This window comes from Dreissena polymorpha, chromosome 14 (genome assembly GCF_020536995.1).
Source record: "Dreissena polymorpha isolate Duluth1 chromosome 14, UMN_Dpol_1.0, whole genome shotgun sequence".
Taxonomy (NCBI): domain Eukaryota; kingdom Metazoa; phylum Mollusca; class Bivalvia; order Myida; family Dreissenidae; genus Dreissena; species Dreissena polymorpha.
Window position 1 is genome coordinate 6,469,509 of NC_068368.1, and position 26,659 is coordinate 6,496,167.

Here is a 26,659-nt window from a genome sequence, read left to right on the forward strand (position 1 = left end):
TGCCGGATGCCGTCCCAGGTCATTGGTCTGTCTAGCGTATTTCATGTTGCCCATGCTCCCTGTGTTCCAATTTCTACCGCTCTAGCTTGTCTCTATTGTCTTCTGTCCTCCTGATTTCTTCCTTGATCATGGCGCGCCTCTTTTTCTTGTGTTCTTGGCTCCAGAGAAGATATTTGTCGCTCCAATCCACGACGTCCGCCAACAGTCAACCCTACAATATCTCTGAGCTTGAGCGAATTCTCAGCTCAACTGACAGTCTCAGTGGCGGACCGTTTCCTGCTGGTGCGGGTAACAATGCCTGCTTCTCGGATATGCTAATCTCGGAAGTCTCTAAGTGTGAGTACCAGTCTCGTATTGTCTATCTCGAACTCCTCCACCAGTGAGGACAGTGGGAGTTAAAGCTTGGTGCTCTTTCCGTACAATCCTACGCCGGAGATCCTGGGAGGGGGGTATTCCTAGCCACTTCCTTAGGTGTCGGCTGGTGGTCCTGTCTAAGGTTTCTATTACTGATCTCGATACCTCATACAATATTATTCACAATAGAGCTATAAGACCTAATCATTCTTAGCTACGTAGAACATTATCGAATAGGAACTACTTTTCTATATTGAGAACTGTTTCAAATAGGGCATACTTGGCTGTTTGGACCTATATCTCCTCAAAGAACCTGCTTTAGTATGTCGAACAATATCATATAGGGCATACTTTACTATGTAGACCTATATCACAAAGGACCTGCTTTGCCATTTCCAACTATATCAAGTTGGACAAACTTTGATATGTAGACACATCATATATTACACACTTTGCTATTAGTAGACATTTTTCTCAAAGAGCCTACTAAGATATGTAAAACTTTTTATTACTGACATACTTCGATAGATAGAGCATTATTACCTGTGACCTTTGATATGTAGACAATTATTACATATAACCAACTTTTCTATTTGTAGAATTTAATGACATAAGACCAAATTGCAACAAGGACCTACTTTTTATGTGGACCTTTTTCATCCAAGATAGATTTCCTTTGATACATTCCATGTACATATAGTCTGCCTTTATCACATGGATCTACTCTGCTACGAAGGTATAGATCATGTAGGTATATGTCAATTGCGTTTGTTTTCAATGCAGAATCACTTTCTATGTCACCTTTTACAGCATATGTATTGTAGGTCTGCCGTCACTGTATAAAGGGCCAAATGCCATCGCCGTGTTTTGATATATGGATTATTTTCCAGTTGTAGTATGCGCTTGCATATTTTCATAGATTAAAACCTGTGCAAATTAAGCGTTAATAATGATTAGCTAATATATAAAAGCTCTCAATTTTTAGTAATTGTATAATAATTCCTTTACTAAATATTGTTTATTGTGATTATTGGAAACAACCAGCATGAAGAAATGTTATTTTTATGTAGGGTTTAAATGACACGCAATCTAGGAAGACATGAATCTGATGATGTCAATCATGTTTTGCCAAATTGACCAATTGATCATGTGTTCAATCTTATTTTAGTATGTTTTAATCTTTTTTTCTGCGCTTTACAGCAGCCATGCCCTTGTTTCTAATTCCTCAGCCGTGAAAGTGGGTTAATTACCGAGCGTCCGGTGGTAAACATTGATCACCGGAAGTCACGAGTCTTATATTATCGGAAAGCTTTAACAATACGGCAATTAAAGCGTCTCCGGTGCGAGATTTATTCCTTGTGTCAAGAAGACGCGCAGATAAGAAGGCCTCATAGTTCATTCATGGTATTGATTCAGAGACAGGAAAGGTGAGAAACGGTTCCTATTAGGTCTTGGTTCTGAACTATGGCGTAGATGTTTTACTGCAACGGGTAGTTTTTGTTTTAGATTTATGTGCGCCTTTTTCAGAAATACAATAGTGTTTTTGTTTGCACGATTTTGGGTTGACAATCGATTGTTACATTTGAATCAAATTACAAAAGGAAAGGACAGACCATAAAGGTCTTTTAAGAACGAAAACCTCCAATGAACATGTGCGCAAACAGTTTGTGTGTAGATGTACTAAAATGTTCAAAATTTACAAATAAACGCTGGTACAAAAAAAACACAAAAGATCGTTTAAAACACGAAGACTTTTTAAGCCATCAAGAACAAATCATACCTCATTAACGTTCAGTAATAAAGTACTTAAACGATTTAAGTATGCGTAATCAATCATGCCAAAACAGATAACCTTCATCTTGAACGCTTTAATACCAACCACTTGACATGGACAATCGAGCTTTACTGCTTAATTTTCGTCCTGCTTTAAGTGACACGCAATATTATTCTAAGCATCTACATATTAAATGGCTTAAATCATTCCAATAAACATTTTCGAGTGATCGTCTCGGGTAAATCCAGTTTATATAATAACGAATAGAGATAGAGATAAAGTCTGACATCGAGTAGTTTGATGAAATAGAAAGATGTTGAAATCGCTTTCGAAACATTGCGAAAATCATAAATATGTAGAAAATAATGTTCAAACTCATTCAAATTTACTACTTGGGTGCCATGTTGTTATTGCCCCCACGCGTTTTCGAACAAGTCGAATGTTTATTGTGTCTGTTAATTAAATGTAGAATAGTTTGTGTTGTAAATACATTTCAAGTGTATGCTGTCAGCCATTTATCAAAGCTGTGACATTCAATCACATGAGTAGTATAGTATATTTCATAGTTATCTTAAATACTGTGTTTATCGTCAAACAATAACATGGACTCGACGCGTTAAATTATATAATCATTTGTTCATTTTGTCTGTAAAGGGAATATGTAGATCTACTTGTTTTATTTAATATCCCTTCATAACAGATTGGGCAAAACTAAATAAAATATATTATTGTTTTCTCTTTAAAAAATCCTAGTTCTAGCTATCCCGGTTGTTTTTTTAATAACATTATCGCTTCGTGTGTTTTGTGTTATTAATTAAAAAGACAAAAAATTACTACGAACTAAATATATTTTGCTGAAAATATTTTACAACAATTAAACCTAATATTCATTCCATTATCTGCCAATAGTGTCAGTTGAACAATGTTATTATAAGCCGAAGTTCGTCCAATAGTAATTTATTGTGTATAATTCATTTACGTGACGCATAGTTGACTGGATACCCAAACGTGTGTGGGTTTATTTGTTTGTTTGTTTCTTTTATTTATTTAAAAGACGTTTTTGTTGATAATCGGTACAAAAAGGTATCGCTATGTTACAAAGAGTAAGTAAAAAGTTGGAGGTCAACACGTTTTATCTGATGACATGTCAGTGGTTCTGCGTCTATTAAAACGTTGATGAGATTCTGAGGTGCCAACGTAACATTATTTAAGGACCAGAGATGCGTGTTTCGTTACTTTAATCGACGCAGATTAAGGTTGTTATCATTGCAGTAGATTTAATGTATTTCATATTTGGATGAAATGAAAAAAAAGTTGGGTCTGTGTTTTGTTATAAATCCCACATGTTCAGTGTAGCAACCACCAAACGACCTGCCCAAACTCTTTCCAGATATGGAAGGCTTTTTTTTTGCAACATTTTTTTATTTCTTGAAAATCATTTCAATGTTAAAGATGTTTATTCTTTTGTATTGGCTTTGCGATACAACAGTTAAAATAGAAACGAAAACACAAATATAATCAACCATCATCTTTTAGTTTCTAACGATAAAATCTCTGCGTGGATGCTGTAAGGACGCGAGATGGAACGCTTGTGAACCAACCGGATCGCTAGCTGAAGATCCACCATTTCTGTGCACCGTAATAGCAATGGGCTTTGCTCCAGGAAAAGGGGGGTAAATTTATATGCGCATCGAGTGCGGACTGCACAGGCTAATGTGGGACGACACTTTACGCACATTTAAGTGATTGAAATTTTCTTGACCAAAATGCGTCTTGGGTTCACAAAATCTTTGAAACGCATAATAAGTTACATTGTATGATTGTTTTCATCGTCTTCAATTCACCATTTTTGCACTGTCATTGCACTAAAAGGTTACATGTAGATCCATATTTAACTCCTAAATGTGCATGGGACATATATAACAAGGTCGAAAATCCGCCGTTATCTCCTAAACTTTATATTACGAAAACGGGTTCGCTATCGAGACGTTCGACCGGTTAGGGTTACCCAGGTCAATGTCAAATTTCACGTTTATTTGCAACATACCAGACAAAAGTTTCCCGCTAATCTTTCGATTGTTTACACCGATCAGTAGTCGCGAATTAAAATGTTGTTTGATCTTCAGATATTGAAGATGACACCTCTTGGTCAATATTTGTTTTATTTACGACCGAAAGTTGTCCGAGTGGCACTAGAAAGGGGAATATAGGTCGAATGCGGTAATAAGTGACGATCTAATCCGGGATTGAAACAGGAATTTTGATCGCATGTATTGTATTTTATTAGCTGACTTATGGATTTATAAAAATTTGTTTAGACAAAATATTATCCTAACAAAATTACGAAGTCTATGTTTGAAATGCGACTGCTGTTATCTTTTAAAATTAATAAATGTGGTAAAAAAATAATTTGTATAAATTTCAATACTTTTGTTATGTAACACAAATAAAAAATGTTATATTTCAAATATGCGCATAGATTTGAACAACAATTAACAAAATACAAAGAGTACACATCGTAAATCGACATAAAAATTCAATTAAACTTGTTATTGAACAACGCTCGAAATGTGGACGGATATAGATACACTTGTAAATGAAAATGTCACCTCCCATGATATAAACCCTCTTCAAATGCCATTGTGCATATAAAATGTTAAACATAAAAGAACTTGACATCAAACATGAGAAAGATTAACCGATGTAAAGAAAGTTACGTCGCTGTTGAATTTGTCTTTCGCTTTTGTAATAAATTGTATTACCGTAAACACTTGATTATCATTACATGCAAATAAAAGAAGCTATATAATATTCAAAAGCGGTTCAAATCGACTGTACGTAAATCTACATTTTTTGACGACTCATAAAATTAATGTGCCATGTATTATATAACTTTAACGTGGTGGGCTTAAATTTGTGCGATCAAATGCATTTTTAGATGGCGAAACTATGTAATTTGCCTTAAAATTTAGGCGTTTATAATAATTTCAAATTTGTAGCCGTTTTGGGAAATTGCTTTTTGTGATGAAACCGCTTTGTATCAATTTCAATCAATTACAATTTCGACATAATTTATATTTCAATAAACACATCGGTATTTGAAGTATAGACCTTGAATTTCGAAATTGTCGTTGATCGTTTTTATTTTAAATTTAAATTACACGTTTATTTGAAATATAAACCAGAACATTAGCAATACGGTTCAATAGCATACCATTCTCATGACAAAAAACTCATCCAAAAATAAAACAATCATTTAAACAATATGTTATATTTGATATACTGAAACATGATGAACCAAATCAATCAAATAAATAATGTTGATAAAAAAATATTAAAATAGTAATAAACATAATTTGAAATGCACATACACATACTGTAACACTTTAACGCGCATGGTACAATGGGATGCACCAAAAAGCAGGCTGATATAGTCTGATATTGTCAGTGTGTCAGTTGTCGGCTGGGCAATTCGATCTCACACGATAACGTAGCAACAATTTTCAAACGCTTAATTCGACGGAAACAGTTCGTTTCAAACAACTAAGAACGTAACCTACCAGCACCAATGTCCGCCATTCTAATTGTATGTTCCATAGCAACATCTGTCGTTTATCACCTCTTGACGCACATGTATAACGTCTGCATCATATCAACGACATTTTCTTTCCATCCCGTGACCTAAACCTGAACCATCACAATGATCACAATGATCGTCGGAAAACAAACGTCCTGACGAATAGTATTGAATCAAAATTCTTATTTAAGTACTATTGCTGTTTATTATCAAAAAGCTCTTGCTTTCTTTCGACGCCTTGAAGTCCTTCTTAGCGGGGCGGAGGTAGCGGCAGTCCTCCAAATCCTCCCAGTCCTCATCGCTGAGCGGCGGCGGCACGTACGGAGGTCCCGAGTAGTCACGAACAATCAGGGGCCGACTCGTTAGCGTATAGATCGGTGGCAACATTATAGGTGGCAGTTTCAGAGGTCGCTCCCGTGGCACTCCGTCTCGCAACCGGTCGGATTGTTTGACTTTCCGCTGATCCACGAGTGGAAGAGAGGCGTCTGCTGTCTTGTAATGGTCTTGTTTCAGAGTTTCCTCGTGCGTTCGATCGAAGGAAATCAACGTACCCACGTCACCATTTTCAAATAAAATGTTCGCCTGTAGCGTCCTCTCGCTCGATGTTTTCTGTAATTTCTGAAGCGCTTTGTTGTCGATGGTTCCGTCCACCGAAAGAATTCGCTTCAGTAACTTCATCCTGAACTCATTTGGCGGAATGAACACTGGGGACTGGGGTGTCCGTCGTGCGCTCAACGGAGCGTCTGAACTTGGCCGCGTTTTCTCTCCGGTCATCATGGAGCTCCTAACTATTGTCTGCGTCGCCATCATATGCAAGTCGCAAAAATTATCCAGAGTACAAGTGGCGTCCCGATTAGACTTCCTGCATACGGCTGTATACGGGGTATACGGATACTCTCTCCGTGTAGATAACCAAATACAGTTAACTACTATCACACTACTTCGTTGATTAAGACCAAGCGTATTGTTTTAAGAGAAACCACACATGATGTATGTAAGTAAAGGTTGACAAAAGATCGCGGATCGTAAAATCGTAAAATCCGAACTTGAGTATTATTAAAAAGTTCCCTTTTTATAACCAATAAATCTTCACATACACGAAAACATCGTTTAATTTTTCTTAAAACAACACATTCCTTTAACCAGTGTTCTTTTTATAGCGTACACATTTATAACTGTTCCTCAAACGATGACACTTTAATGATGTTAAAGTATATTCTTAAATTTTCATCGAAATGCTGCACACATTTATTTTAATTTTTTTCTACGATCTGCTCTGTTCACGAGTTCAGTGTCGTCTGCGAAAATTGGAGACGCGTCTTCTATTTAAATATAAAATATTTACAATACTATGGGCTGTTTTCATGTTCATTGTTGACAGGACTAAAATAACAGTTATTGTGTTGCAGTTCAAACGAAATTTGAAAATTATTTATATAATTATTACTTCAGTACTTCAGTAAATAAATTATCAACAAATTAACGCGAACATGTGGTTAGCGTATATATAAGTTGTTCTGTACAGTGACCTTTATTTTGTAGATTTAACGGATAAAAATGACAAAACAAGGCGCTTTCTCGGAGTGAAATATAACATAGCTAAACAAGAACAATCAAGTGTTAATTATCCTTTCGGTTATTCCACTTTGTAAAGTGAAATACGCAGTGGTGTAGTTAAATTAAAAAATGTTTCATTCGCGTCACGATGGATTCATTCTAAGATATCGTTTATTTTGTACCGGGTCACGACGGTTGTTTTAATTTCAAAAAAATAATGAAATGACTATGTGTAAATATTATTACTGTATTGCAGCGTTATTATCTGAGGGAATATGCGTCCGTATTGTTTGACAGCCACGTCTTTGGAAGGCGCAAGACCAGGATGCGAATCTAACGTATTTTGTCCCCGCGTCAATTCACGTGGAAATAACTGCTTTTCGTTTATGCAGAGGGTAGTCTTACGTTGTAAGCCAAATAATGTTCCAAACAAAAAAATACTAGCAGGTGGACATAAATGCAATAGCTGACATGGTGATGAAAAAACAAGAAGTAAAGGAAGTTATAGCTATGAAATTGTTTCTATAAAAATAACATTCTTGAAACATAATTTATCCCGTTCTTTGTCTTAAAGAACTACGAACTTAAGCATATAGTCACGTATTTAAATATAAACATTTGTTCATTAAATAAATACTCAGTTAAGCTTAAATTTCAGTATTTACTTCTCGTTATAAATATGTTTGCTTAACGGAAATGAAACATAGATCGTTCAAATAAACTCGAGATCAACAATAGGTTGCATTTGCTTTTATTTTCCAGGACGTTGACTTTCAAAGGGACGCTTCTCTTGAGCCTTAACGAGTTTGATATGTATATGCTCAGTGCTCTATGAAAAGGGGGTTTAACGCATGTGCGTAAAGTGTCATCCCAGATTTGACTGAGCAGTCCGCACAGGTCAATCAGGGACGACACATTCCGCTTTTATTATTATTTTTCGTTTAATGAAAGTATTTTCTTAGCGAAAATCCGGTTATGCGTAAAGTGTCGTGCCTGATAAGCCTGTGCGGACTGCTCAGGCTAATCTGGGACGGCACTTTACGGACATGCATTAAACACCCTTTTCACAGAGCGAGGCTCATATAAATTTATCAAAAATAACATATCAAAATTAAAGAGCAATAAAGTAAATAGGGTATAATTTTAAGTGTGTTACATATCGAATTGCAGAGATGGATGCTTCTGAATATTTTGCAAGCATGTATTTTAAAAATATGTTCTCGAAGAATTTAAGAGAAAATGGTCCCTAACAATGGTAACTAATGGTTTTAATCGCTTATTAACGATTTCGTTTTTGTTTTTGTTGATAGTAAAGGTTCAACATTTAATCCAAAATACAAATATAAACAGGTTGCGTAATGCGAAAGTGGTTCTTACGCTATATGCGACCAGCGTAACTCCAGACGAGCCAGCGCATCCGCACAGACTTGTCGGGAGCTGCCCTTTTCTCTAATGAGACCACGAACTATTGCGTCACTTTATTGTGGAGGCTGGTCTGGAGCTACGCTTACCGCATATGGCATAAGGCCCATATTCGCACAACGCGGCTCAAATTATGTACTTTTCTTCAAACTATGCGAATATCCGATATAAATACAGAGAATAGTAAGAGCATGGTACAGTGTCATTAATCATCGGAATAAACGCCGTTGTAAATAGTACATTGGGAATTGTTACCGATACAATTGTTCAGGAAATTCGAGTGACAAAATAGAAATCGGGTTGTTTATCTCAGTCAAGGATTGATCGACCGTCATGAAATTGTTCGTGGGTGGTGACCGAAAAATCCAGTATAATAAATCGGGTAATTGAAGAATCTTGTCGGGAATACAATAATTGTAATTTATTAAAGTATCCGTAAATGAGGTGTCATCACTTATGTTTGGAAGAATAAGAGGTTATACTTCAAGCGTTCATACTACGCGGTTAGCCTTGTCACTGTAACGACAAGACCCCATATACTACTTATAGACAACAATGCACGTAACACCCCAACATTATCCGAGATAATACCCATGTGTATTTATTTAACTGTGATATAAAAAGGCTTTTTAACAGTGTACATTGCTGCGTAGTATGTTCTTGACCAGAGCTCAAATTTGATATTCACAATTTGTTAGTAAACATAACTTTCTTAAAATCATTGCCACCAGAATGTCCTAAACGATTGATGATGGTTAATGTTAAAGGGACCTTTTCACTGATTTTGGCATGTAATTAAGTTTGTCATTAAATGCTTTATATTGATCGATGTAAAACTTGGATCTAAAAAGCTCTAGTTAAAAAGGTACACAATTAAAGAAAGTAACCCTAGCTCAAACAACTGACCGCTGAAGTAAAAGTCTAACGCTTAGACAACTCGGCTATCCGTAATCATACAATTAATGATGTATTTTATACAATAAGCAATCCTCGTAGTGTCACAAAACATAACGAAAACAACAGAACGCTCCATTTTATTCGTTTCGCATTGCAACGCTTTATAATTTTCAGGTTTTTAAGTCGTCAAAGATGCAAATAATGGGTATTTGAGAGCATGGTAAATGTTCAGTATTACTGTTTGCTCACAAATATCATAACTTAAACGAAAATGTGCGAATCTTAAACATTTTTTTTAATTTTGTCGATTTACCAAAACGTGAAAAGGTCCCTTTAAGAACTGAAAATCACAAAAGTGAAGGACATATTCTTATGGACGTTTGTCGTCTGTTGAAAATCGCTAGTAGTGGTTGGTCGAAACAGGGCCCTATTGTGACACCTACAGGCTCCGGTGTACAGCGAGTTCTGAATAGAAATTTAGAACGATAACAGTAAGCAAACCTGAAACATAAAACGCGTACTGATTGCTCGTTCATTGTTTACGGTGACATTTATAGCAACTTATATAGGTCCCAATATGAAAACTGATACAATACGATACGACACAAGTATAGGCGGTGAGTCATTACAATTTATGACAGGTAAGTATTTGTACTGGGTGGATTAAATATAATTGGGGATTATTGAGGACTAGGTGAATTCTCTATTTGTCAAAGAGCCACACACATTGCCGGATCATTTTTTTGTTTATGATATATTGATATAAACATTATATTTACTATAAATTTATGTATTTATTACATTTGTATTAAACTTTTTAATAATACCGACTTTACCTATCGGACGTATAATGATCTTATTAAAAATAAATATCAAGAAATGTCGCATCAGCAATATAGCAATCAATGGAGTAGTAACGATATCGTCCTGTTTTTAATAATACATAATGATTAGTTGACGGACATATACCGGAATATTGTAATCAAATCGGAAATAACATAAAACAAGCTTATTACATATTTTTCTTAAGGAAGAAAAAACTAAATTTATCATTAAAATTTTAATTTTCACTGCAGTACGTTCATAGTCCGTTTTTTTTTCTTTCGAACGCATTTAACGCTCGTAAAATTACCATTGACCGTTGGGTCAAGTGATTATAAAACTCACAATGCAAGCATTTAAAAGGCCATACGTGAGGTACTTGCTTACATCAGCCCAATTACTGGTAAATATTTACACCTTGATAAACGCAAACAGAATAAACAACAAATTACAAGGACGAATACTTACGACGGAGCGTAACAATGGAATATTGACGGATCGAGATGAATTGATATTGTTTATATTAACCTGGGATGGACAATTATTTTATAAGGTTAATTACAACGTTCGAAATCAATCGCTGTGGAGGCAATCAAATACTCATTATGTATGTCATTGATATTGATCTAGTCATGCGATCTGATAAACGATATGGGTTCTTACTCTGTTAGCAATTATGCAATGCTACAGATGGACGAAAGACAGGACACAAGTTTTGGCTTAACACAATACCTTGCACACAACATAGATGAACAATATGGAAACATTCAAAACAAAACTGACGTATCCATGGCATTTGGTGAAAAACACATATTGTTTAAGTCCTATGAACGTGACAATTCGTTAAAAGTTTTGCGATAAACAAACATCGTATTGTTTTGATTTAGTTTGGAATTATATAATAGTTTTTTGTCATTTTTATAGATCACGACTACTTTGGATAAATACTTGTTTTAATATATTTATCTTAAATGTGAATGGTTCGTTAATGCAATCATGGTTCAAATTACGTCGTCAAGAATCTCAAAAAGAAATTAGTAATAGAAGTGATACGCCAGATCGCAATACACACATAATTTTAGGCACCTATGAAATACCCGTTTAATACTCGTAATATGTGTTTGAAAAAAACAACACAAGAAAGCTCGATCGCTACTTCTAGAACATGAAAGGTCTACATTTAAAAAAATGTCTTCTAACTCTCAGACCTTTGTGTTTTTGATACGCACCGATCTTCCAAAATACAGATAATAACCATTGTGGCACTAATGTACTATTCATGTTGGACGTGACATTAGTAATAGTTCGGATCTTACAAAATATGTTTTCGCATGTATAAGACGTCCCCCCCCCACACCCTTGACTGTGATCTTCAATCATCATACCGCACTGATACCGGTCTCTATGGTTGAAGCGACGCTTTTAACCTTACAAGTGTACACAAGTATATAAGTCAAACACCAAATAGATAAACACACTTTGGTAAAAACTGTTCAATAGAGATCGAGCGTCTTTTCTCATTGCAGTCAAACATCAACGATTCTTTAAATCAAGAATGTCGTCGCTCTCTTCAACGGTAATATCGAGCACCAAAACATCGCCAGTGCCTGATTGGATCCTCTTCAAAGCGTCTTATAACCGATCGATATACTATATATGTATAGCAATTAACAAAGGAAATCTATGAGACCATTGTGGCCACTGACTGCCCTTTATCTAACTTGATTAATTGTGTGTACTTAATGACCAAACAAAACATCAGAACAATAGAGACGATATTAGTCATGTCATCGTGGACATATTATTCTGAATATTATTATGTTCTTGCGTAATGAAAAAAAACAACAGACGTATAAAATTGCTTTATTGAAAAAAGGAAACAGTACATGTGTGTACGTATGAACGAGTAAAAATTATGAGCAATTAATATGAATCATTCCTTTAATACTTGATGGCCATTAGAAGTCCGTTGCTGGAGGGATCAATCAGTTGGTCAATGAGCCAGCGGAGTGGGGCTATCAACACTCCATACATTGTCCATTAAGGCTAATCAAACAAGGATGAGAGATCTTACATTATCGTAACAATATACGGTTTCAACTAAAAATTCGAAATTGACTGAAATAAATGTCTTTACAATAGAGATACATGGACACAGCATTTTAAAGATTTAAAAGTTGCATCAGATTTAAGGGATATAGTTTAAACTTGCATAAATCCAAAAATATGCCCTGTGTAAAGTCGGAGTAACCGTGTACAATGACGGGCTTTTAAGTTGGCCATGGACTATGACATGCGCCCTACGTCCTCTTTTACTGTACATTGCTTCCGATGTCAACATGTGTCAAGGTAATCGTGTTCCATGAAGACCTTCCAAGATCAACACGTACCCGAGATCACAACCGCATTCTTATTAGTCTACATAATGACGACTAAAACAAATCAACCTAATGTGCAAATATACAACCTTATATTCAGACCAGACTAAGAATGCTGTTTTAATGTTCTAAACAAAAATGTTACTTTTACAGCAATGCAAAGTAAAGCTCAACATTGTAACAAATTTAAATCATTTACATACGTTTCTTAATATTTTGGTTCAGCCTAAGAATTGTTTAGTAGATCGCCTTCTGGTTGTCCGGTAGCGTGTCGGTATCATTCCCTATAGTTACACGAACTCTACACGAACTCTACGCATTCATCCGTCACTTAAAACGAACCGAATGCTGATGTTTTAATGTAAATTTAAATACAATGAATTTCATTCGATATACATTAACTCATTTGAAAGTAAATAAACGTGTTGACGCACATTAAAATGTGAATGTTTCAAGTATGACAATTAACTGCAATCAAGTGTCCAACAAACAACATGCTTTCAAAGTACGTTAAATTTATTGAATATACGCTAATCTACACTATACATCACATAAACATTTGTAGCAAAAATATATTCACCGTATGCATATATTTGCATAATAACCATACAAACTCCATCTGATTGATCAATAAGGTTAATGCAAATGTAAAACCATCTGCTATAAATGGTCCTCTAATGTTACAATAAGTCATAAATACACGGACATAATAGAATTTCAATAACAATGTGTCGAAGAAGGCCCGGAGATGAATATTTCTAATCGACTTTATGGAATGGTTTATAAATTAATGTAATTATATTAATTAATAAGAAACACTTAGAAGTAAACAGCACGATCAAAAGTAAACATAACATCTTCGCATTCCACGTTGAATCAAAATAAATGTTTGGTACATTGACGTTATGCGCATGCGGCAGATCGTATGAATGTCATGCAGAAATAATAGACAAGATGGCGTGAAAGAAATGAACGCACTACAGACATGCGAGTTCATTTACCCATGATAAAAATCGTTTAGTCTAGGAATGCAAAAGTACGTCTGTAAAAATTGACCAATCGCGAACTGTTTTGTGGAAATACCGAAACCGGAAGTAATAACGCTATTTGTTTTGATTAAATGCACGGATCCTTTTCACAGATTGTAAAGAGATTGGAAACACGCCCGTGAACATCGATTGAATTCATACTCTAATTATTACTGCCGATAAAAACAGGCATGCGTTTGAATTTCCTGATAATGGCGACATTATTAAAATAAAGTATACGTGCGGTTGATACGTAGATTTGCTAAGTAAATTGACAAGTCGTGTCTTATTTACATTTGCTTACAAAACGATGAGTTTAAATCAAATGAAACTTATACCGTATCAGATCAAGCAAATCTAAATTGAATCATGACCGTTTGAGGAAGCGACTAAAAAACTTTCTTTCTTTTCAAATTGTTAAAAATATGTAAAACCGTAAAGAAAACACAAAGCACATGACGAATGCTTTTAATAATTGTAATTAATTTTATTGCAAAGTTTTAGTAATTGTTCTTTCATAAATTGGAATAAAGTTACTAAAACTGATGAATTTGCACTCATGTAACCCGGATAAAGCATACGAAAGTAGCGTATATGATCAATTGTGCTCAAGTAAGTAATTGGTCAATCACAATAGAAGAGTTGTCGCCGACGCAGCTCAAAGTAGTTCGGTCTTCAATTGGTCAACACCGTATCCTGTACGCTTCCGTGAGTGGGATATATGCCTTTCCAGAACAATTGGCTAATTAGTGTCGGGTTTATACATTTGGGAAATGCAGAGGTCAAAACAAACGGGAATATAGATGATTCATGTAAGGTAGATTTAGTATTATCATTTAAATAATATTCGTTTTAACGAAATAACAAATGGACGTGGTCACTAATATGCTTCTTTATTTAGTGATGTAACAATGTTTTTAAATATGATATACATCGACCACCTTAACACCTTTGTCACTTATGTAGCAACATTCTTGAGTAATTGTTCTACGTAAGTGTAAATTCGTTTGCATGTTTATAATTAATATGAAGGAATAACCCTTTTTTGTCGATTTCACGAGAACATTATGAAGAAAAAGATCCGTCTACTGACGCTAGTTGAGATAAAATTTTACATGTACGCATGCAATAACAACTCACACTGACTTTGGAGCCAAATATTAACGAGCCACGTCTAACATTGCAAGTATCAAAGTAAGACGAATTTGGTATATGTGATATTCCCTTAAAATGTATATACAGTATACATGTACTCCAATCTCACCATCAAAACAATAAAAGTGTAAGTCGAACAGTCAACATCTGAAACTGAACAATTGCTTTTCGGTGCACCTCATGGTTCTTGTGCTGGACCAGTTATATTTACCTCGTATATAACTGCTCTCAACAGAGTTGTTTGAAAATACCCGGCCGACCTTTATGGATATGCGGATGACCATAAGATAGCATTCAAAATTCAAACAGGTAATTCCGAAAATGAGCCCACTGTTTTTCAGCAACTTCTGTGGACGAAACCCTTCAAACTAAAAATGAACTAATCAAAAACTGAAATTATTGCATATTGTTCCATGCAATAGTTGGCGAAACTGAGTACTTCAAGCGTGGCTCTTTGTGGTTGAGAAGTAAAATTTGTAAATCATGTAAGATATCTTGGTGTTATCTTGACCAACACATTCAACATTAACAAACACAACCAGACAAAGTGCCAGACTTCTTCGCGTGCATTGCTACGAAATATCAAAGCTATACGAAAACATCTTACACTATAGTCTACTGCATCATTAGCACAAGGATTAGTTCATTCGCATATCGACGTTTGGAATGGTCCTTTTACGGAAATTCCTGCGAATAAAATCAAGAAGCTACATCGAGTCCAAAATTATGCTTCAAGAGTAGTTATGAACGCTTATCTTGAATAACCAATCACTAATCTTCTCAAACATTTACACTGGCTTCCAGTAAAAACCAGGGTCATACTTACTTATTTGTTGTCTTTCGTGGAATCAATGGTACAGTTCCAGTATACCATTTGGCATTGTTTGTACCTGTTCGAGGATACTACGAATTAAGGTCACAAAATGTGACTTCATTCTACATTTTAGTCGACGAACAAAATTGTCTGATAGATTTCTTGCCGTCGTCGGTCCAAAATTATGGAACAATCTACAGAGTATCTTAAAAAAAAATCAGTATAAGGCCACTAATAGATCAAGGTTGAAAACACATGTGTATGGACAATTTTACAAACCATGAATGTACCAGTCGAATTAATATGAAGTCTGCACGTTTATTTACTACAATAATAAATTCTGATTGTTTTAAATCTATTGAACAGAAATACACATTGTTTACAATCGCTCGTCTTAATGCTTAATATGTAATTGTGAAGCACAATAAAATAGGCTCATCATTTTTGCGCTATAAAAATGCTATTTATGTGTTTATTGTGTTTTTACAACTTATATAGTTGCAAATATCACGACAAAAAAATCGCAAGCCTGTTACCGTACACTTTTTAATTAATATCCATTTGCTAATTAAGGGTAACTATTATTGAAGGCAAGATTTCCGCTCCGATCAACAAACAACGTTTTTTGATCTCCTGTGCAGTGATAAAACCAGGGATATTTAGCCCGAGTTGTCAAAATGCATCAGAAGAGTGTTGTTATCGAAGAGACATGGTCGAAATTCGTGTATTCAAACATTTAGCACCAGAAAAATACGAAACTGGTTACTTACAACAAATGCTGACATTGTACTTAATGTTGCTTAATTATGGTAAGCCCTAAATCTGTCTCTAGCGAAGCTATTTTAACAAAGCCACTCCAACAATATATATTCGAACTTACCCAAAGTACTAAAATGGGGAAATAATTAATGTTCTTTTCTCCTGTCGGAATAAGAAAACAATATTATGTTGGCAAAGAGCAACGTAAGAGCTTTTTAAGATAAGATCGACATTCGATCACCAATAAATGGTGATGAACGGAACATTGTTGCCTTGAGTGAATAGAGAATCAAGTGTAGCACCATCCTATCTATGAGCATCAAGTGTCACACGGCATGTTGACAAAGGATTTAGAAGCCGAGACAGATATATTGTGAATATGCAAAAATGCCCTTATGTGTACTAAAGTTTGTATTACGTTCAGAAAAAACAGGTATGATATATTATACTGATCGTTCGTTTTATGTATCTTATCTTACATATGTTATAACTTTCAACTTAATAAGCGAACATGCTTTGCTTGCAAATCAAACATGTTCATTCGTTTGGTAACTTCAGAATATTGCCTAACATGCAGAACATTTTATATAAAAAATTATCACTCTGTTGGGATAAGACAAAATAAATTTGAAATATCAGTCATTGTACATTCGATAATTAGAAGCATATCTTTGTTATTATCTCCAACTCAAATGCAACACTACACTTCTTTTCTAAGGAAATATAAAATCGTATTAATATATCGAATAAAAGATTGACTTTCTGAATGTTTTTAATAAATATTTTCTTTCGATACATACATTTTATTTTCGTATAAGCAGTCAATATTTCTATTATTTTCTCGCCATTTCGAATGATCACTATTTATTTCGTAACATCATTCACTAGTTCGGATTAAAAGATGCAGTGAAAGAGTAATATATAAATAAAACTGTGCGCATTGCAACAGACAACTCTACTTTTGTGCAGGATTGTGAATAACAGCTCACGTTTTCACCTTACAAGTATTAGATTTAAGTCTTCGAATAATGAATCGTCTTAAAATTGAAATGATCCAATGAAATTACAATAACAATCTAACGTTTGACTTCTTTAATTACAATTATTTTATAGACCAATTTGTTAAAAAACGATCATCATAATTAACATGTATATCTTTGAGGAACGATTTAATGTTCCTAAGTCTATTCTTTATTTTTTAAGTCTCAGAAATGGTTGGTGAATATTGGCCAGGTCATGACTAATAAAAGATGGCTGTTCATGTCATGACTTATAGAGGATGGCTGTTAATGTCACGACTTAAAAAGGATTGCTGTTACGGTTGCACTAATAGAAGATTGCTGCTAAGGTAATGCCTAACGGAGGATTGCTGTAAAGGTTACACTAATGGAGGTTTGCTGCTAATGTAATGGCTAGTGGAGGATTGCTGCTAAAGTTATACTAATGAAGGATCGTTGTTAAGGTTACACTAATGGAGGATTGCTGTTAAGGTTGCAATAATGGAGGATTGCTGTTAAGTTTACACTAATGGAGGATTTCTATTAAGGTAACACTAATGGATTATTGATGCTAAGGTTACACTAATGGAGGATTCTGCTAAGGTTATACTTAACGGAGGATTGCGGTTGAGGTTACACTAATGGAGGATTGCTGTTTAGGTAACGCGAATGGAAAATTGCTGTTAAGCTTACACTACAGGAGGATTGCTTCTAAGGTTACACTAATGGATGATTGCAGCTAATGCCTGATGGAGGATTGCTGTTAAGTTTTCTACTAATGAAGGATTGTTCTAATGGTTACACGAATGCAGGATTGTTGTTGTTAAGGTTACACTAATGGAGGATTGTTGTTGTTAAGGTTACACTAATGGAGGATTGTTCTTATGGTTACACTCATGGAGGATTGCTGTTAAGGTAACATTAATGGAGGATTGCTGTTAAGATTACACGAATGGAGGATTGTTGTTAAGGTTGTAGCAGTAGTAGTAGTAGTAGTAGTAGAAGTAGTAATAGTAGTAGTAATAGTAGTAGAAGTAGTAGTAGTAGTAGTAGTAGTAGTAGTAGTAGTAGTGGTAGTAGTTTTAGTAGTCGTCGTCGTAGTTGTCGTCGTAGTAGTCGTAGTCGTCGTCGTCGTCGTCCGTCGGTCGTCGTCCGGTCGTCAGTCGGTCGTCTGTCGGTCGTCTATCGGTCGTTCATCGGTCGTCCATCGTCCTTCTTCCGGTCATGGTCCGTCGGTCGTCCATCCGGCGTCGTCCGTCGGTCGTCCCTCGTCCAAACATCGGTCGTCCGTTGGTCGTCCATCAGTCGTCCCTCGGTCGTCCGTCGGTCGTCGTCCATCGGTCGGTCGTCGGTCGTCCGTTGGTCGTCCGTCGTCTTCGTCGAAGTGGTTGTCGTAGTAGTTGTAGTAGTAGTAGTAAAAGTAGTAGCAGTAGTAGTAGTAGTAGTAGTAGTAGTAGTAGTAGTAATAGTAGTAGTAGTAGTCGTCGTCGTCGTCGTCGTAGTAGTAGTAGTAGTAGTAGTAGTAGTAGTAGTAGTAGTAGTAGTAGTAGTAGTAGTAGTAGTAGTAGTAGTAGTAGAAGTAGTAGTAGTAGAAGTAGTAGTAGTAGTAGTAGTAGTAGTAGTAGTAGTAGTAATAGTAGTAGTAGTAGTAGTAGTAGTAGTAGTAGTAGTAGAAGTAGTAGTAGTAGTAGCAGCAGTAGTAGTAGTAGCAGCAGTAGTAGTAGTAGTAGTAGTAGTAGTAGTAGTAGTAGTAGTAGTAGTAGTAGTAGTAGTAGTAGTAGTAGTAGTAGTTGTAGTAGTAGTAGTAGTAGTAGTAGTAACAGCAGCAACAACAACAACAGCAGCAGTAGTAGTAACAGTAATAGTAGTACTAATAGTAGTATGTTATGTTATATCAGAGCCTTGCCTGCTTTGACCAGCTATTTATATGCGTACCGAATATTCACACATGTTACGCAAAATTTGATTGGCTGACTAACTCGGGATCTCGAGATAGCGAAATTTCTCTCCTCTTTTGTTTACTGCACTCTGCCTTTATTTACTGCACCGCTCTTTTTTTAATTGTACGCCGCTTTTATTAAGTTGTGCACTCCTCTTTTTTCTATCTCGTTGCCACGACATTGCTAACTCGTGGCCACGAGATAGAAAAAAGAGTAGAGCAATTTAAAAAAAGAGAAGTGAATGGCACCGTATAAATGCCAAATTAACGTGCATTCTTAAAGTCTATAACAAAACTACACCTGATTGGACTTAATTCAATATTTGAAATGATCAATTCGTTAAAGTAGGTTTTATAGGCGAGGCATCCGTTTCAATATTTGCAGTCGACGCCCACATAGGTGTCATTTTATTTTAAACGAAGTATAAATATCGAATATTAATTTGAAATTAAGTGCTTTCAATATCAGAGCAAACATTTATATTTATCGTAATCAATTTCATGCACTACGCGGCACCCCGAGTTTTTTTTTTAATTGTGATTCTAAAGCTGAATGCTCCGTGCGAATAACTGCATGCATACAACATAATCTATTATAATTTGGTTTGCAACAAAATGGGTCTTATGCATTATGGTTCTTTCGTATCTCAACACAGGCGTGCACAATACATTGAACTCAATATCAGCTTTAAAGCCATGCAAAGTTTCGTTGTCTCATTAACGGACAGGGTAGCTACTGACCAGACTGCGGAAATGCACACGCTTGTCCTGATCTACACTGGGCGATATGGCATATAACCCATTTAAGCATGACTCTGCTCATTTTTAGTTAGAAATAACTTTTTTCAGTAACTTAATTCTTTACTCAAATAATCGTTAGATAGTATTAACACAATATGGCTGAATTAATTGTGTAGCATGGGTACGTAGGAAGCTCCGGAGCATTGGGTCCGTGGTGGTTTTAGTGCGGAATCGGTATTCAATCCACGCGATTTGTTTTATGTCAATGTAACGAAACTTCTATTTGCTTTTTTGTTATACTTAAAACGGTGCTTTTCTCGTTTTGTTGGATACTTAGCGCCATTAATTCAATATCTTGTTCTGGATCTGAAGGGAAATGTACCGTCTGCTATTTTCTTTGAGCACTCTTTATTGGTTGAATCAGCGTTAACATGGAGTAAGAGAAGTCTTGCGTAATTTACTTCCTGTTAACCCGGTTACGGAGAGTGACCCACGTGCCGCCTTGGAATTGAATGCTGCGCAAAAATGATTCTCAGCAGTTGGCGTAAAGCTGCTTTTTTCATCAGCATGATACGTAACACCCTTCAAGGCATTCAAGATCATATAAACTGACAGCCTATTTGGGGGCACGGTGTCACCATGAATGAAGTTTCTCAAACGTTGTGTTTCCGAAGAAGTGCACGCGGGACAAACCATTGTCCGTTAAATACTTTGCGCAGAAGGCTACCAGAGCTTCGAAACCATAGGGTTTAACCAAAATTAGGACAGCAGCTACTGACGAACGAGCAGTTTATAGTTATTTCACAATTCCGAATAAAACGAGAAAGTAAGGATCGAATTTATTAATAACCACATTGCATATATAACATATATAAACAGCAGTTTCCAACTGAACATGCTACATCGTATATTGATAGTGGAAATGCATGCTCTCCTGCATCCACATCATACCGGTCACGCAGTTGGGACACAAAGCTCTCCCTATTTTAAGTGTGCCAGAATGAATGAACAATTGCTGCAAGATGCTTCTGCTGAATCAAATGCGATTACGTCCAAGACAGACTGGTCGAATTCAAGCATTGTTCTCGAATATTTGCCAACACAGTTAATAAAGTACATTCAGATATCAGATCCTTTTTATCCCAACCTTTTCGCCAATATTTATGTTTAAATCTTATAAAAATATAACGAAACAAATTACGCCACCTTGTGATTATATAATATTTAACATCATATGTACATATATGTCCATCAAACATAATTCCTGACTGCCTGTAAGTTGTATTTTTACAGAATAAAATACTATAAAAATTGGGAGTGATATACGGGTGAGGGAACCAATCGGTATGGTCAATTATCAGAGGTCAAATAGTTTTCTTGAAAGTAGCCACGCATGAACATATTGTCATAACTATTCATCTAATGCGCTAAACGATACGTGGTTATCTGATCAGTTTGCTCAGAAACGACTGCAGAGAAGACGTAAAACATGTTCTTACTATATTTAAATTAAAGTTAACGTGTTAACAGAATATTAAGAAGTATTTTCCAATTAGTTGTATACGTAATAGTATTATACTTAAAATTGAAAAAAAAGAGAAAAATCTTAATCCGTGCAATGGTTCAAATAACCTACACTTACATACACAATATGGTAGAGGCCGTAAACTTAAATCTCGAAATCACAAAAGGCAAATTGTTTTATTGACGAGTGAAAGTCATACAATTATGAAGGTGCTTTTTTGTTTTGTAAATACTCTCACGAGTGCATACTTACCATGATATGATGTATGATTCAACTGAATTCCGATAATGTATTAAGAAAATGTAACGTTTATGTGGAAGAGTTGCATACATTTCACACATTGTCATGTAGTGTTGCTTTATTTGGCAATACGTGCATTGTGTTATGTATATTATACGTCTTACTTCTCAGCAATCAATCTTTTAGTACTAAAATCACCTCCTTAATACTGACATGGCTCTGCATGCAAGCAAGTAAAACAAATCAGATCATAACCCCCGCAGAACTGGATTTAAAATTCCGTTGTCGTTCATGAAGTTTCTATTGAACATTCGTTGCGTACGCACTAGGTTTATCTTGTTAACATGGAAAAAAGACACCTGGTTAAAATCATTAGAACTAAGCCTATGCAATTAAAATTAATAACAGTCTTGGCAAAATTTATATTGGTAAATTTCCCTTTTTACCTTTGATATCTAACTGTTCATAAATTTTACTTTGACGTACCAATAACAATTTATTAGAAAAAAAGCGCGCTTGTTTATACTCGTTTTTATGTTAAATATCAATTAACATGTGTCACTGCTCCGGTATAGAATAGTTTTACCCACTGATTATTACAATTAATAACTACATACGTTCGTGGAATAGATATGTCAACAATTGTACCTTCAAGGTACCGATAAAGCTATTGACATTAGTGCGAATAAGAATATTCCCAATCCCTAAATCTTTCTTATTAACATGTGTGCGTGTCTATAACCCATGTTTTCGATTATTTTGTAATGCTAGATATCATGAATCCGGTGTATATTCGATGCGAGATTAACTCGTCTTCAGCGACTAACCAATTTTGAGCCGTTTTGATGAAAAGCCAACTATCGAAACCGAAAGTTGTAATTCAAGTGTAATCATCAACTTCACTAGTATATTTAATGAATTGTTGAGAAATAGAAATACATCGGCAAAAATCGGTATTTTAAATTCTCAACTTACTACTTCATTGAAATCCCTGACTTATATAAGTACATATTGTGAGATTTACACTCATATAGCGAGTGATACGTATATCTTGCTTCACAACAGATAAGATTAATTCAGGAAAACAGTAATGAAACATGATCAACTAACGGAAATTTACAATCACTAAAGTAAGTGTTTACCTAGTTAAAAATATTAACAACAGTGACAAACAAAGTAAACGAGGGCAAAGTTTCTAACATCCTGTGTGAAGACTTGGTTTTGTTTGCATCCAGTACAACCTTAATAGTATTCGCTGTTGAAACTGAACAACTACTAAATTGCTGAACAATAGCAGTCATACATCAGGTATGTAAACGGCACATTCTAGCCGTAAGTAAACATCCTTACTAAGCTCCCAATGACTGATAGAGAGCTCGTGCATCAAGGGATTCCCTCGCAAGCAGCCACGCCGTGCTCCTGTGGTCATTTGTATTCAGATGTTACCACCCGCAATAAAGAATGATTCTGTTCTATAGGCACACATTAAAATTGACAAATCACAATACAATAGGGGTCACAACATTGGAAGTAGGACCTAGAACCAGTGGGTCAAGAATGTGTCCTTTACGTTCCAGAAAGTACAAAAAACATGATTTGTTTGTATATGTTGTTTATGTTGGTTAACTCTAACGATTTTTAGATATTGGTCTTTTTATTGGAAACGCACGACATTTCATTTAAAATACATTACATCTAAAATATTGCAGTCGCATTATATGTAATACGACAAAATGCTACCAAAAGATATATGACATTGAAGCAGGTGTCCCCGAAAGCCCCCTCATCAGTAAATTTGATGCATCACTTAATATTATAAGATTCATGTCGGCAGCCAAAAATTGCGATGTTCATCCCTACCAATGTGGCTGAAGCGATATGGGTTTTTAATTTGTTTTGAAGTACGGCCTCAAAGTTTTGCTTTTGTCGGTTTCACTTTCAATAAGTATTTTTTGTTCTTTTTTTATCGTATATTAATACTTTCAGCCGGTCACGTTTGCACAATTTTCTATCGGCTACATGGACTTGATTTTCAATTATTTACGAGCCACTTGTACGTGTTATCGCTTTCAACATTATTTATGTTGATTTCCAGCATGCACAATTCAAATACGTAACCGTACACAAGATATACAGTTTTTCATCGAATGCGTTGTTGGTCATTAAGCATATATTTTTTACGATAACAACATCAAATACAAGATTAAATAAGACGTTTGTATAATATGTATGAAACATTTTTTTATTGTTTTTTTATGTCAATAAACGACGATATGCAGGAGCTTGTTATGCCATCATTAGAACGACAATGAGTTGTTTATTCAATGATAAATAATGGAACCTGTTTGCATTTTCTCTCTTACATGTTTATATATGAACCTCCCTATGTGAAAAGGGGGTTTAATGCGTGTGCGTCCCAAATTAGCCTATGCGTCCGGACAAGCTAATCACGGACGACACTTTCCGCCTAAGCTGGACTTTCGCAAAGAAGAAACTTTCTGTAAACGCAAAATACCATAAAAACGGAAAGTGTCGTCCGTATTTAGCCTGTGCGGACCGCAAAGGCTAATCTGGGACGACACTTAACGCACATTCATTTAACCCCCTTTTCACAGAACACGGCCCATATATATGTGTGTGCAATTTTAATGAGAAACATTAACAAGCTGCGCTGCTGGTTCGGGGAATTATTCTGTGTTGTTGACGAGTAGTTTCGCAACATACGTTATGTTCCCAATTCTGTTTGAAGATCAGCGAATGGAACATGAATAATAAGTATCAATTTGTTCAACGTAAGTAATGAACGTTCTGCCCAAGTACTCTTAACGTATGAACGTATGCATAACACTGAGTAACGAACGCCATATTTAGCAAAATTAGTCAATATCAAGCTTTTTTCTATTTGTTAATAAACTATTGAGTAAGAGCAAAGTTTATTTTTGCAACAAAAAAACAAAAACATTAGAATGATGAATATCCTGATAAGGATATTGAAAGTATTTCTTCACATAAAATAGCAATTGTATTGTGTACTAGTTTATTTCAATATAAAGTCTATAGTTTTACCTTTAAAAAATTGTTATGTGTGTTTATCCAAAGCAAATATGTCTTTATATGACGGAGTAATGCGTCGGTATAGTAGTCAATGGCGAAATCAATATTTTCAACATCCTAAGCTAGTTTAAATGCCATTCAAAATCGACTTTTCTTACTACGTAGACACTTAACTCTCGCCCAAGAAATAAGTAAAAGTTTTCACCATTTATATTCATCTCAATGAAATGAATGTAAAATGTTTAAAACACGAGGAAGAAATAATAAGAGATACTGCACATGATATCACATGTAAAAAATGAATTAGCCGAACTACTTTCGGGACAAATAAGACATACAAACTCAAGGTGACAAGTTCGCGTGTTGTACAAGTTATACTTTTGAGCCAGGCACGAGCGAGGTATTAATTTCAATAAAAATAGAATGCGATAAAACGAGATCCATGACAGGTAATTTGACGGACACTAACCTATGCACAAATAGCGTGTAACTCATTTCAGCTTTTTGTCAATGTCTGTGTATATATTCGTCTCGTTGAATATTAAATTAAATCAAGAAAAGAATGAACATGCCGTGAACTCGTGTAAAAAAGTATTAGTCAGATTTGTAACCCACGAGGTTATAAGAATGTCCATTTATTGAGTGCAGTGCATACGCCTCCCTCCGTCTATTTGCAGAATGTCCACGTGTTCGTCCGGTGAACACCATACGTTTGACAACGTGATCCTAACCTTTCTCGTATAGCATAATTTGAACAATTGCAGCAAGCCCAGTCGAGATGTCGTAGCAGAACCCTTACCGTTTATTCTTCCAACATTTTGATTTATTTGTAATGCCATTTAAGTCATGAGCAGTATTGAGTAGGTGTTCTGGCTCAGAGATTAATATGAAACCAACATAATAACCAGACAAGTACACAATTGTTGGGGAAAAAAGCTCAAGAATTGAACAATACTTTCTACAAACGGTACTTAATTGATCAATTCTCGAAAGTTAATTTCAGAACCGAGATATTATGACGCGAGCACAGCCCATTGAAATATGAGCAGTAGACGCTTGCATTAGTGCATTTGTATTTAAAGATTTAAGGTTTTAAATCGAATATCGATTTCAAATTAAACACTTTCAACATCAAAGCTAGCATGATTGCATATATATCGTTTACATATTTCATTCACTCTATTTGATTGCTAATGTGGTCTCTCGTCCAAAAACTGATTGGATTGAAGTGTTTCAAAAGTGGATATTCAAATGGTCTGTGAACATACCCTGCTGGTACATACTATAATATCAAGTTCAACCTTATCCATTTAATTTTATTCCATCATCAGACGTGCATTGTCGAAATAAACCACTGTGGAATAAATTTTCCTCTATTACGGCAGTGCTGAAATAGAGCTGTCACGCGCGGCGGAGAATGGTCATATTACTCTGCTTCAACTATAAAGTAATTATTTTTAGTAAAATCGAATCAGATTCAACAAAACAAACAATTTGATACCAAGATGTAATCTATTTTTAACAAATAATGCAACTCAAAAAGCAAAAAAACATTATTTACAAATATTAAGTGCGCGTACTCGTGACGTCATTATTAACACCTCATACGACACAATGCATGTTCT

The 26,659-nt window shown here is 35.3% G+C and overlaps 1 protein-coding gene across 3 annotated transcripts in view; it reads right to left on the reverse strand.

The window, feature by feature from the left end:
* LOC127857575 (uncharacterized) overlaps positions 1 to 26,659 on the reverse strand; it is a 193,690-nt gene that overhangs the window by 144,903 nt on the left and 22,128 nt on the right. The window contains exon 2 of one of the 3 annotated variants that reach the window (XM_052394044.1): positions 5,970 to 6,031. The exons of 1 other annotated variant lie outside the window; for it this stretch is intronic. In XM_052394044.1, the coding sequence (XP_052250004.1) occupies positions 5,970 to 6,031 (62 nt within the window). Of the gene's footprint in view, positions 1 to 5,969; positions 6,032 to 6,097; positions 6,992 to 26,659 lie in introns of those variants that run through there. One more of the 3 variants, XM_052394046.1, reaches the window with a different exon arrangement.